This window comes from Sus scrofa, chromosome 5 (genome assembly GCF_000003025.6).
Source record: "Sus scrofa isolate TJ Tabasco breed Duroc chromosome 5, Sscrofa11.1, whole genome shotgun sequence".
Classification (NCBI taxonomy): Eukaryota; Metazoa; Chordata; class Mammalia; order Artiodactyla; family Suidae; genus Sus; species Sus scrofa.
The window spans coordinates 65,859,651-65,871,905 of NC_010447.5; the positions used below are offsets into that span (position 1 = coordinate 65,859,651).

General features: G+C 45.1%; 1 protein-coding gene across 1 annotated transcript in view; it reads right to left on the reverse strand.

Annotated features, from left to right (window-relative positions):
* DYRK4 (dual specificity tyrosine phosphorylation regulated kinase 4) overlaps positions 1-12,255 on the reverse strand; it is a 62,742-nt gene that overhangs the window by 44,588 nt on the left and 5,899 nt on the right. Inside the window, exon 2 of the mRNA XM_021092445.1 lies at positions 6,809-6,902. Coding sequence (XP_020948104.1) covers positions 6,809-6,895 — 87 coding nt within the window. The 5' untranslated portion in view covers positions 6,896-6,902. The remainder of the gene's footprint in view (positions 1-6,808; positions 6,903-12,255) is intronic.

Below are 12,255 nucleotides of genomic sequence, written 5' to 3' on the forward strand. Positions count from 1 at the left end.
GGTACATTACACACATGTCAAAACCAAAAAACTGTGCAACACAAAGAGTGAGCCCTAATGGAAACTGCGGGCTTAATCATAACATATCAATATAGGTCCACCAATTGTAAAAATCGTACACTGATGCAGGAGGTTAATAATAGGAGAAATTGTGGCGGGTGAAGGGCCATGTGGGAACCCTATTTTCTGCTCATCTTTTTCTGTGAAGCTAAAACTGCTCTAAAAAATAAAGGACATAGAAGACAGGCAGATCAATGACTAGGAGAAAGTATTGGCAGCATATACAACAGGCAGAGGATTAGTGAGCATTTTGAATAGTTCATATTTGTAAATATATATATATATATTATTTCTATTTCTTTCTTTCTTTTTTCTTTTTAGGGCTGAACCCACGGCATATGGAAGTTCCCAGGCTAGGGGTCAAATCGGAGCTGTAGCTGCCAGCCTACACTACAGCCACATCGATGCAGGATCCAAGCTGTGTCTGTGACCTACACCACAGTTTATGGCAGCATGGGATCCTTAACCCACTGAGCGGGGCCAGAGATCGAACATGCTTTCTCATGGATATTAGTGAGGTTCGTTTACACTGAGCCACAATGGGAACTCCTGGAGCTGCATTTCTAACATCCCCTCATCCCACCTCCAATGTCAAACAAAGAAGCTCTACTTCTCATGGTCTGAGGAAGCTGTCAACAGGAGTTATCTATTCACTCTGGTTAATTGTGGTACCCAGAGCCATGCCCCCATGCCTGCTTGCCCCTCATCCTCATCACAGCAGTTGATGGTAAACTCAAGTCTTTGTCCTCCTCTGTCTCCAAAGCACTGATGGGAATGAGAAATGCAGAACAAAGGAACTGGTACTTACTACGTAGATCTTGGGAGGAAGCGTGGGGGCCTAGGAGAGGATGGTAAAAAGCATGTAAGCGCCCTCCTTTAGAACCCCAAATCTGCCCAAACATAGATATTAGATGGTATCACATGCCTATTTGTCATTGAGCCACTCATTCTAGACTGGCTCCTTGTGGTTCTATTCAAAATATTTTAATGTTTAATTCTCTGATCATTATAAGCTCTTCTAGCCAGAGCTTTCCATTTATTTTTTTTAATTAAATGTATTTATGCATTTTTCTTTTTAGGGCCGCTCCCGTGGCAGGCATATGGGGGTTTCCAGGCTAGGGGTTGAATCTTAGCTGTAGCTGCCAGCCTACGCCAGAGCCACAGCAACACAGGATTCAAGCCTCGTCTGCAACCTGCACCACAGCTCATTGCAACGCTGGGTCCTTAACCCACTGAGCGAGGCCAGGGATCGAACCCGAGACCTCATAGATACTAGATGGATTCGTTTCCACTGTGTCAGGAATGGGAAGTCCCCTTAGCTTTCCATTTACATTTAAAAGCTGAATTCATTCCATAAATAATAGCGTAAACACCAAAACTAGACCAAACTGGCAACTGGAGTTTCTGCTTCTTGTCCTCTCTACAGTTACAACTGACTGTGGAGTCAACTCTTTTGCAATACCAAGTGTTCTGATTTTACGTTTCGCCTGGGGAGCACTAATGAGATAAAGAAATGAGACTGGACACATGGCCCTCAGATGCCCTCCTCTAGTGGGGGAGACTCATCCATAAGCCTGTCCCCTTTCTGGTAAATGGAGAGAAGGAAAGAAGGTAAAAAGCAGCCAGTATTTATTGGGCTCTTAAAATCTGCCAGCTAGCAAGCTCATGTTCTCCTACCTCACTTAATTTCACTGTAATCGGGGGATGTAGGATTTACTATTCCAGTGTCACAACCAGTAAACAGAGACTTGATCTACAAGGGTCCCTTAGCAGGCATTTAAATGGACCTTAGTCCCCAAGTGATAGAAAAAAACTTTAAATTCATTCGTCTTTAAAATCCCCCCCCCCCCACCCAGATTTAAATACACAGCCAAGGCTGAGAACCCCTGATCTAGATCACACTCAACTCTTTACCAGTGAGGAGGATGCAAGCTGGTCATTACGGGTCTCTCCACCTGACAGCACCATCTGGCCTTTCTACAAAGAATCCCGATTTCAAGCCGCGTGAAAAGTTTTGTTTTTGTTTTTTGTCTGTTTTGTTCTCTGCTGCATCCCCAGCACCTAGAACGATGCTCAAGATGAGCAGGCGCTCAATACATATTTGTGGAAGGAACAAGTGAGTAAATACTTTCTCGATTTCTTTTGATGAGCACCCATCAAGTGCTAATCTGTGCCAGGCACAGCTCAAGGTTCTGGGGATTCAGCCCTGAACCAGACCAAGGATATCTTTGCTGTTATGGAGCTTCCAGCCAAGAACAGCACCATCCATTAGAAATACAACGCAAGCCACGTGTGAAAGTTTAAATTTTCCGGTAGCCATATTTAAAAAGTTAAAAAAGCAAAATTAATTTTAATAATAGAACTCATCCAACACAATATATTTAGGATACTCCTTTATTTTTTTTTAATTTATTCTTATTTTAATTTTTTTTTTTTGTCTTTTTGCCATTTTCTTGGGCCTCTCCTGCGGCATATGGAGGTTCCCAGGCTAGGGGTCGAATCCGAGCTGTAGCTGCCAGCCTACGCCAGAGCCACAGCAACGCAGGATCCGAGCTGCATCTGCGACCTACACCACAGCTCATGGCAACGCCGGATCCTGAACCCACTGAGCAAGGCCAGGGATCAAACCTGCAACCTCATGGTTCCTAGTCGGATTCGTTAACCACTGAGCCACGACGGGAACTCCTAGGATACTCTTTTAACATGTTATCAATATGAGATATTTTTACAGTATTACCACGTTGGAGTTCCTGTCGTGGCTCAGTAGTTAATGAACCCCGACTAGCATCCATGAGGGTAAAAAAAGAAAAAAAGAAGAAATACCTCACTGATGATTTTTTATAATTGGGTGGATTTTATAGCACATTAATTAATAACTTAGTAATTTTCTTTCTGTCTTTTGTCTTCTTAGGGTTGCACCCGAGGCATATGGAGTGCAACCTGTATTCGACCAAGCTAGAGGTTGAATCAGAGCTGAAGCCGCCGGCCTACACCAGAGCCACAGCAACGCGGGATCCGAGCCTCGTCTGCAACCTACCCCACAGCTCACGACAACACTGGATCCTTAACCCACTGAGCGAGGCCAGGGATCGAACCCTCAACCTCATGGTTCCTTGGTGAGATTCATCTCTGCTGCTCCACAACAGGAACTCCCAATGAAGTATTTCATGTTCGTTTTCTCACATGAAGTTTGTTAAATCTGGTGTATATTTTTCATGTACAAGCACACCCCCCATTTGGACTAGCCCATGCCAAGGGCTCCATAGCCTGTGTGGCCAGTGCTGTCATCCCGGACAACGACCTTTCTAGGCGTAAATGAACAGATATATCATTAGAAAGGGTGGTGAGGGAAGACCTGTCTATTCGCCAGCTGAATGATTTAAAGGATGGAAGAGAAATTACAAGCCCCTTTTCTCCCAGTGCTCAAAATAGAGAATGTGTCTTTAGCAGGCTTGCAGGGGTACTTTGTGGTCACCTACTCATTAATTGTCAGGAAAATTATAAAGAAACATCCAAAGTTAGCAGAGCTCCCTTGTGCAGGCCTCTCCCAGGTTCCTCTCCTGGGAGAGCCTCACCCAAGACCCTGGACTTCTGCTTGCTCCTCCAGTCTGGGAAGTGGCTGCAAGTCCTTTTTCTCTGAACAGAATTGTGGAAGCACCAAACATCCCAACTGACTGGCTGTGTGATCCCCCTGCCAGCACTCAGAATAAACTCTAACCCGAGAGCATCTTCCTAAAGGGTCAAGGGATCCCGTGTCATCAGGAGGCCCTGTAAGCCTTCTGTGACCCCCGCCAGCTAAGCTGAAAAGATGGCACCAAAGATATAGGACCCTCTGCAGAGATCACTCAGTGGTAGACAGCTATTTACTATTTTACCGTATTTTCACCAAATGAATGGGGACATTTTAAAAAGAATCGGGAGTTTCTGCTGTTGCTCAGTGGGTTAAGAACCTGACTAGTATCCATGAGGATGCGGGTTCGATCCCTGGCCTCACTCAGTGGGTTAAGGATTCAGCTTTGCCATGAGCTGTGGTATAGGTCAAAGACGCAGTTCAGATCTAGTGTTGCTGTGGCTGTGGTTTAGGCTAGTAGGTGCAGCTCTGATTTGACCCCTAACCTGGAAACTTCCATATGCCACAGCTGTGGGCCCCCTCTTCCCAAAAAAAGCAAAAAAAAAAAAAACAAAACACATTTTAAAAACTCCCTTAGCTGAAACACTGTCATGATCTACACTTAAAATACTTAAATATTTAATTATTACTATAAACTGTAAATGTATAATATATATCATAAAATAAATATAAATTATTATTAAGCATGCAATTTTTTTTCAGCACTTGCTTGGGGCAATGGATAGGCTGAGACACAACTCTCTCATCTTCACTGAGTTTTTTTTTTTTTTTTTAGCAAAGAGATTCTAGTTCTTTCTTTTCATCCTCCAATTAATATCATAACTATGGGAGTTCCTGCCCAGTAGGTTAAGGATCCAGCATTGTCATCGCAACAGCTTAGGTCCCTGCTGTAGCACAGGTTCGATTCCTGGCTTGGGATCTTACACATGCCACAGGTGCAGCCAAAAAAAAAACACATCATAACTATGCACTGAGACCCAAGAGTTCATGTGCTAAGGACAGGTATTGATTTGTTTGCATTTCCCTAAGTTGAATAGAATAGATTCAACTAGATGAAAACTCCATTGGGGAAAATGAACAGAAGGTGAAAAGACATTTATTTAGAGCCCATCAGAATAATCACTGATGTAAAGACAATAGTTAAAAGTTTAATAAATAGTATTTTTAAATGGTACTGTCAATGTGTGGGCAGTTATTATACATTTCAACATAAATGAATGTCTTGAATATGATTTATTATTTTTTTGACTGTACCCATGACATATGGAAGTTTCAGGGCCAGGGATCAAATCTGAGCTGCAACTTCGACCTACACCACAGCTGTGGCAATGCTGAATCCTTAACCCACAGTGCTGGGCTGGGGATTGAACCCATGCCTCAGCAGCGACTGCAGCCACAGCAGAGACAATGCCAGATCCTTAACTGGCTACACCACAGTGGGAACTCCAATTTTTTAATTTTATTTTTGATAGTAACTGCAGCAGAATATTTTTCCTTAAAATTAATTTAAATAAATTAAAGGGGTTAAGGAACTTTATAGGGCAGCATTTAACAGAGTTGACATTATGCAGCAAAGAGGCATGGAATAGACTGCTTACGAATATGGAATACTCAGGAAAAAAAAAAAGGATATGGGATACTCAAAGGTTTATGGCCATGGGCTAGTTAGTTTCACTTGAATCTCAATTTCTCCACCTATAATAATAGCACTGCAAGGTTCTTTTGATAGTCATCTAAACACTCAATAAAGGTGAGCTCAAGCAGCTAAAAAAGAAAGTGTCATTTGCACAACTTGGGGTGATTTTGCCGAAGTAAAATCATGACCAAGACCATTCTGGTTGCATAATATTTTAAAATTTGAACAGAATGTTATGTTTATTATATTATGTTTTGCTTTATATTTACTATTTCAAATACTTTATACTAATTTTTGTTTTACCAAAGGAAATGTCTTAGGTATTCATAAATTTTTGTACCTTTAAGTTGCAAAGCGTTTATTGTTGTACGTGGTAATAGCAGGAGTAGGGATGCGAAACAATGGGATTTGCATTAGGGTATAATTTTATGAGTTACAATCTTGAGGGGGAGAATGTCAGGGTTAAATCAGGAACACTGCTTGGAGGAGGTGGACCTAAAAATAATAAGGAGGTAGGGCGTGACCTCTGGGGAGGAGATTTCTTTTTTTATCTTTTTAGGGCCACGCCAGAGGCATATGGAGGTTCCCAGGCTAGGGGCAGAATCAGAGCTGCAGCCTCTGGCCTACACCACAGCCACAGCAACACAGGATCCAAGCTGCATCTTCGACCTACACCACAGCTCAAGGCAACGCCAAATCCTTAACCCACTGATCAAGGCCAGGGATCGACCCTGCGTCTTCGTGGATGCTAGTCAGATTCGTTTCCGCTGAGCCATGACAGGAACTCCTGGGGAGGAGATTTTTCACCAGGTTTTGGGTAGGCTGCTGGACTCTGATCGGCAATGCAGGCAGGATGCAGAAAGACAAACCTGAATGCTCTGAGCAAACATTTGTTGCAAATATTTCAGAACAACGATCCCAGACAATATGCTCTTTTGGGTAAGTTACGAAATTTGAACTGAAGGCACGAGACTGAAAACTACACCTGATTTAGACCTTGATCTTAGAGACAGTAATCCCAAAGTTGCCACGTTACAATATTACCTTCAGTGCCCCCAGGGTTTTGTTAGTTTTTGAGGCAGAGTAAAAAAGAAACACACCACGTCTGCATTAAAAACAAGGAAGCGGACCTGTCCTGGACATGTTCTTGGGGACATTATCGAAACCACTCCAGGACACTTACGGTAGGGACCCAGATATAGAAAGCAGAATAAAAGATACTGCGCAAGAGACGCTTGCCCAGGACTCCTCATTTACAAGTCACCTGTTAGAGTGAGACCCCGAAGTCCTCAAGTTCAAGAAACCACACCCTGGCTCTCCGGCTGGTTTTCCCTCCAAGCCCACCCAGACCTAGCTCTGCCCCCAACCCCCCATCATCAAAGACACTTGGGACACAGTAATCCCCCTGGGTCCCGGGTCTCAGGTCCCCAAGACTTCATGATGAAACCTCTCCTCCCCAAAGGAAATTCAAGGATCCTTACCTTCACAGCGGTGAGATTTTGTTTCTTTCTCGCTTTCAAAATCGGGAAGGATGTCAAACTGCATTTCCTCGGCTTCTTTGCATCCATCGCAGTCCTGCAGGAACAAGAGGAAAACATAAAGTGGCATTAGGAGTAAAATAAAAGCAATGGTCCCCACCCCTTGGGATGGGAAGAACGCAGGGCAGGCTTGGAAAAGAAACAGCAGCGGGGCTAAAAGCACGGCCGAGGCGCCACTAGTTCTGTCTCCCTTCTGGTGGCCGATGGGGTCAGGAGAGGGGACGCCTGGGCACCATCCCGCATACGTTCAGGGCAGAGAGAGACGGGGCCAAGGGAGGACCATGAGCTACTGAGGAGGTTAGCAGCTTAGGATGCTTAGAAAAAGCCCCACTTGCCCTGCTGACTACACAGTAAACCACTCTCTTGCCATAAGAACCTTCTCCCCTAAAATATGGATCTATCAGTGGGCACTTGGGAGCTTAAAGCCAATAGAAAAAGGAACGGGGACAACTGGTAGAAACACTTTCTGGATCTCGTTTGGCCATTTTTGCATCTCTTTCATTCAGGGTAATTAACTCCCTGGGTAATTAACTCACACCAAGGTGAAAAACTAACTCATTAAGTTTATAGCATCCATAAAAGTGGTGACTTTAGGAAGTGGAAGGGAGAGTCTTGAGGGCTCTCCCGCCACTGTCACTCTCCTGTCACATCAGCAGACCTCGTCTGTGACTCCGCTCTGCCCCTCGGAAGCCCCCTTTCAGCCCTTCACCCTGGCAAGAGCAGAGGGAGTTGGGAATACACAGAGCAGAGAGGGAACAGAAGCAGATATTATCACAGCTTCTGCAAATCCCTTCATCCGCAGGTTCCTGGGGACATGATAAGAAAGGGTGACAGCATCATAACCGACCAATTATTCAGAGGATTGGAGACAAGTCCCACCAACCGTTACTGCAGCCTAGTGTTGACGAATTTGAATTTGTTGATGTATCATGAGAAGTTAAAAAAATGGCAGGGATGTATCATGGCACACAATGCAGTCATTTTAAAAGCATGAGGTAGACGATATGGTGCCCATAAAGTATTGAGTAAAAACAGTAGAACAATATGCATAAAGTGAGTCCATATTTAAGAAAAAAGCAAGATGTCCACATGTCTTTATACAGCATACAGAAGGATCTATGGAAAATAAACTGTAAAAAGCAGTTACCTCGGAGGACTGGGACTGGGAAAGTGGGAATGATCATTTTAATACACATACACACACACCCTGTCCAGAGAACCCCAAGCAATCAGTCATCTCTGCTTGAATATTTCTGGGACAGAACTCACTGTTTTTCCAGGCAACTCATTTCACTCCCGGCTGTTAATTACTTTTATTTATTTATTTTGCTTTTTAGGGCCGCACCTACATCATATGGAGGTTCCCAGGCTAGGGGTCAAATTGGAGCTACAGCTGCTGGCCTACACCACAGCCACAGCCATGCCAGATCTGAGCCGCATCTGCCGCCCATACCGCAGCTCATGGCAACACCGGATCCTTAACCCACTGAGTGAGGCCAGGGATCAAACCTGCAACCTCATGGTTCCCAGTCTGATTCGCTTCCGCTGCACCACGACGGGAACTCCCCAGCTGTCCATTTTTAGGTGGCTAGGGCTTCCTCAGTGTTGGTTGGAGGAAATGATACTAAGCAACATCCTCCACTGATACGTGTATCCTTTGCAGAGCAACAAAGAAGGCACTCACTCTCTTCCACTCAGGAGTTCTGGAACACTCACAACTGTGGCTTTTTGCTTCCCCAGCACTTGCTCATGTCCAAGCCCTCCTCCCTCTTATGACGGGGCATCTGGACCAGACAGAGAGAGCTTGGTTGTCCCTCTCTATTTTCCAGTTTTTTATGACCTCAAAGTGGCTCTAGTTTTCTAGTTTCTAAAGTCTAGATTATGTTCTAAGTGATGCTATGTTAGGCAGCCAGAACTTTGCTTCCCTCCCTCATCTGGTCACTGATTTTCTAGTAATGCAGCCTAGACCAGCATGTGCTCTTTCGAGCTGTTACAACCTATTCATGATGGGTTGGGGTTGGCTGACACCACTGACTCCCAGCACCGGTGCTCCACTTGCTGAGATGCATGCACAGCCCAGGTACTGACAACAAGAGCAGTTGGAAAGGGGCTGGCACAGTAGACTCCCTTCAGGTTTATCATTATCCTCTTTGACCAAAACAAAAGGGAAATAACAGACTTAAGTCACAGAACCAACTCAGCAGAGACCATGTTTAGACAATTCATTGGAACTCCTAGATTTTATCTACCCACATGGAGGCGATTAAATGCCTCAAGCAAGACTGGCCACAAAGGACACTTACAGTGTCCTTTTTTATTTATTTTTTTTCTTTTTTACGGCCACGCCTGTGGTATATGGAAGCTCCCAGGCTAGGGATCGAATCAGAGCTGCAGCTGCCGGGCAACGTCACAGCAATTCAGGATCCGAGCGGCATCTGTGTCCTATGCTGCAGCTTGTGGCAGCACCAGACCTTAACCTACTGAGCAGGGCCAGGGATGGAACCCGCATCTTCATGGATACTAGTTGGGTTCATTATCACTGAGCCACAATGGGAACTCCACATTATCCTTTCATAGTATGAACTTTCTATTTAAATGGCTTCACACCTTTGCCAAGTCTCCATTTAAGCCTAAAGAGTGAAGCTTGAATTAAGATTGCGGCCCATCAGTCATTTAAAGCAAGTCAAAGGGGTCACAACTTACCTAAGCCCTATATCAGCTGACGGACATTTCTAACAACGAACACTACAAATTAACAAGTCTTAAAAAACAAAAACAAACAAACAAACAAAAAAAACAAAAAAAAAAACTCAACCTTTGCACCGATCATCCCCTAACACTGGGAATTACCCTCAAGGGGCAAGTACCATCCGAGAGGCCAGTGTGGTCGGGACGTACAGCAGGAAGGTAGGCTGCTCGGAATAGGCTCGTATCAGCGGGATCCTCCTGGACCTGAGGCGTGAGGTCGTGGGCTCACTTCTGACGACCAAGAGGACAAAATGCGCAGAGAAGATAAAGAATGGAAGAAGAAAGCTTTGTCCCCCAGGTTGTCAGGGGCAGGGCTGGAAACAGTGTTCGGGTAATCTTACGAGATCCCTAAAATCCACCTCTCCCCATCCTGCACTCAGTCTAAGCCAGCAAATACAACATTATCTTAATGGAAAAGTATACCGATGCTGGGCCGTGAAGATGCAGCTGCTCAGAGCGTTTCATGGCATTTTCCCTCTCTGGGCACTCACACCCGCCCATCCTTCCTCCCACCACAGGCCTTTTCTGCATTCTGTCACCTCCCTCTTGTCGCCCAACCTTCCACCCCCGCCAATGCCCCGGCCCCCCTTACTTGGTGGCGGTGGGGGTGGGAGGTGGGAGGAGCTGCATCGGGCCTGCGCAGACTGCGGGCACTGCGGGCTCCCACCAGTAACCGCGGGGTGGACCACACCCTCCTCCCGTCACTATAGAAACTGTTTCCGCCCTTTTTGTGACTGCGGAATTGAAAGGCCTGGGCCGTGGTCGGGTCTCAAATCACCTTTCACATCAGCTGGAAGACACTTGTTTTCCTCCTGCTCCCATTCTCTTGTTCTCTCAAGTTTGGAACAAGAATTGAAGGAACCCTCGGTTCCTGTCATGGCTCAGCAGTGGTCGATCCCTGCCCGGCCTTCCTCAGTGCATTAAGGATCAGGCATTACCACGAGCTGTGATGTAGGTGGCAGACCCGGCTTGGATCTGGCGTTGCTGTGGCTGGTCACCTAGGCCCACAGCTACAGCTTGGATTTGACCCCTAGCCTGGGAACCACCATATGCCACAAGTGCGGCCCTAAAAAGAAAAAAAAAAAAAAAAAAAAAAAGAGTTGATGGAAACCTCGAGGATAGAGAGATTAGAGCTGAGTGAACAGACTCTACCCTCCACTCTTCAAAAAAGTTTATGCTCATTAGAAGCACATAGCGAAAGTTCTGGATATGATTTGCCAGATGAACACTTTCTGAGCACTTACTCTGCACCAGGTTTTTAAAATTTATTTATTATTTATGTAACCAGAGCTGTAGCCGCTGGTCTACACCACAGCCACAGCAACGCCAGATCCGAGCCTCTTCTGCAAACTACACTGCAGCTCATGGCAACACCAGATCCTTAACCCACTGAGCGAGGCCAGGGATCGAACCTGAGTCCTCATGGATGCTAGTCAGATTCGTCACTGCTGAGTCACCACGGGAACTCCCTGCACGAGGTTTCAAAGAAAGGAAAACTAAGGAGTTAATAGTTAAATGGCAGTAGTGTCACCTGGAGGAACACACAGTGTGGTCCATGGAGGGAACAAGACACTCAAATAAAACTTTTGCAAGAGCGGAATTGAATTTGAGTATTCAAGGACTTGAAGGAATTAGCAATGTCAAGAAGGCAAATAAAAACCATCTGAAAACCCAGAGCTGTGATGTCAGCACCCAGCATGGTGTGGCAGGGGTCAAAGGCACATGTGGGCAGCATGGTGCAAAGTTGAGGAAGAGGGCAGCGGCCAGCGCAGCGCATTCAAAATAGCTTGTGAACTAGACAGGCTAAGGAGTGTGTGTAGGCTTTAAGCAGAGAGGTATTCTGCTCAGATTTTATTTTAGGAAACTCCCTCTAGCAATAATGGCAGGAAGGATGGGCCAGAGTAGGTTACTAATCAAGGCAAGAACACCCGTTAGAAGTAGCGATGATGTGTCAGACTAAGGACAGCACATGGAGAGAGCGAACAGTTTTGAGAAACAGACTAGAGCTTGGTGATCAGATGCGAAGGGTGAATGTGCCTTTGGCTCCTGAGTTGATTGACAGTGCCGCCGCTATTTACAAACAAAATATAGGAAGGAAAATGTTTGGGGTAGGGGGAGATGTTATTGATTCAGTGATGATTTACATCAAATTATCAAGGGATCTGGCAACAGGTCTTCTATCAAGAGCAGGTTTGGGCTAAAGATCCTGACTTGGCTGGAGTCGCTGGTGACCACTGGAACTTAAAGTCACCCAAGTTTTAAAAAAACAGGCACAGGAAAAAGGATGGAATCACACAGAGAAGTGAGTGTAGGTGACACAAAAGATTAGCATGGTGCAAAACAACAAAGAATAGGCAGGGAAGTGGGGAGAAAATTACAAGAGAATCTGGTCATGAGCCCAGGAAATACAATGTATGAAGCCGGGCATGGTGATTAGGGTCCAGAAGATAAGGTGAGAAAATGGACCCTGGATCTGAACAGAAAGATCACTGCATTTCTCCAAGCCCTGTTTTGACATAACTTTAAGGCAATTTCCAATAGAAACCATTTAATATGAATAACATGAAGAAAACAGGTTCATCAGGCTGGTCCAGAAAACTAATCAATGATATTAGTACTAATACAGGGTAGACACTGAATGT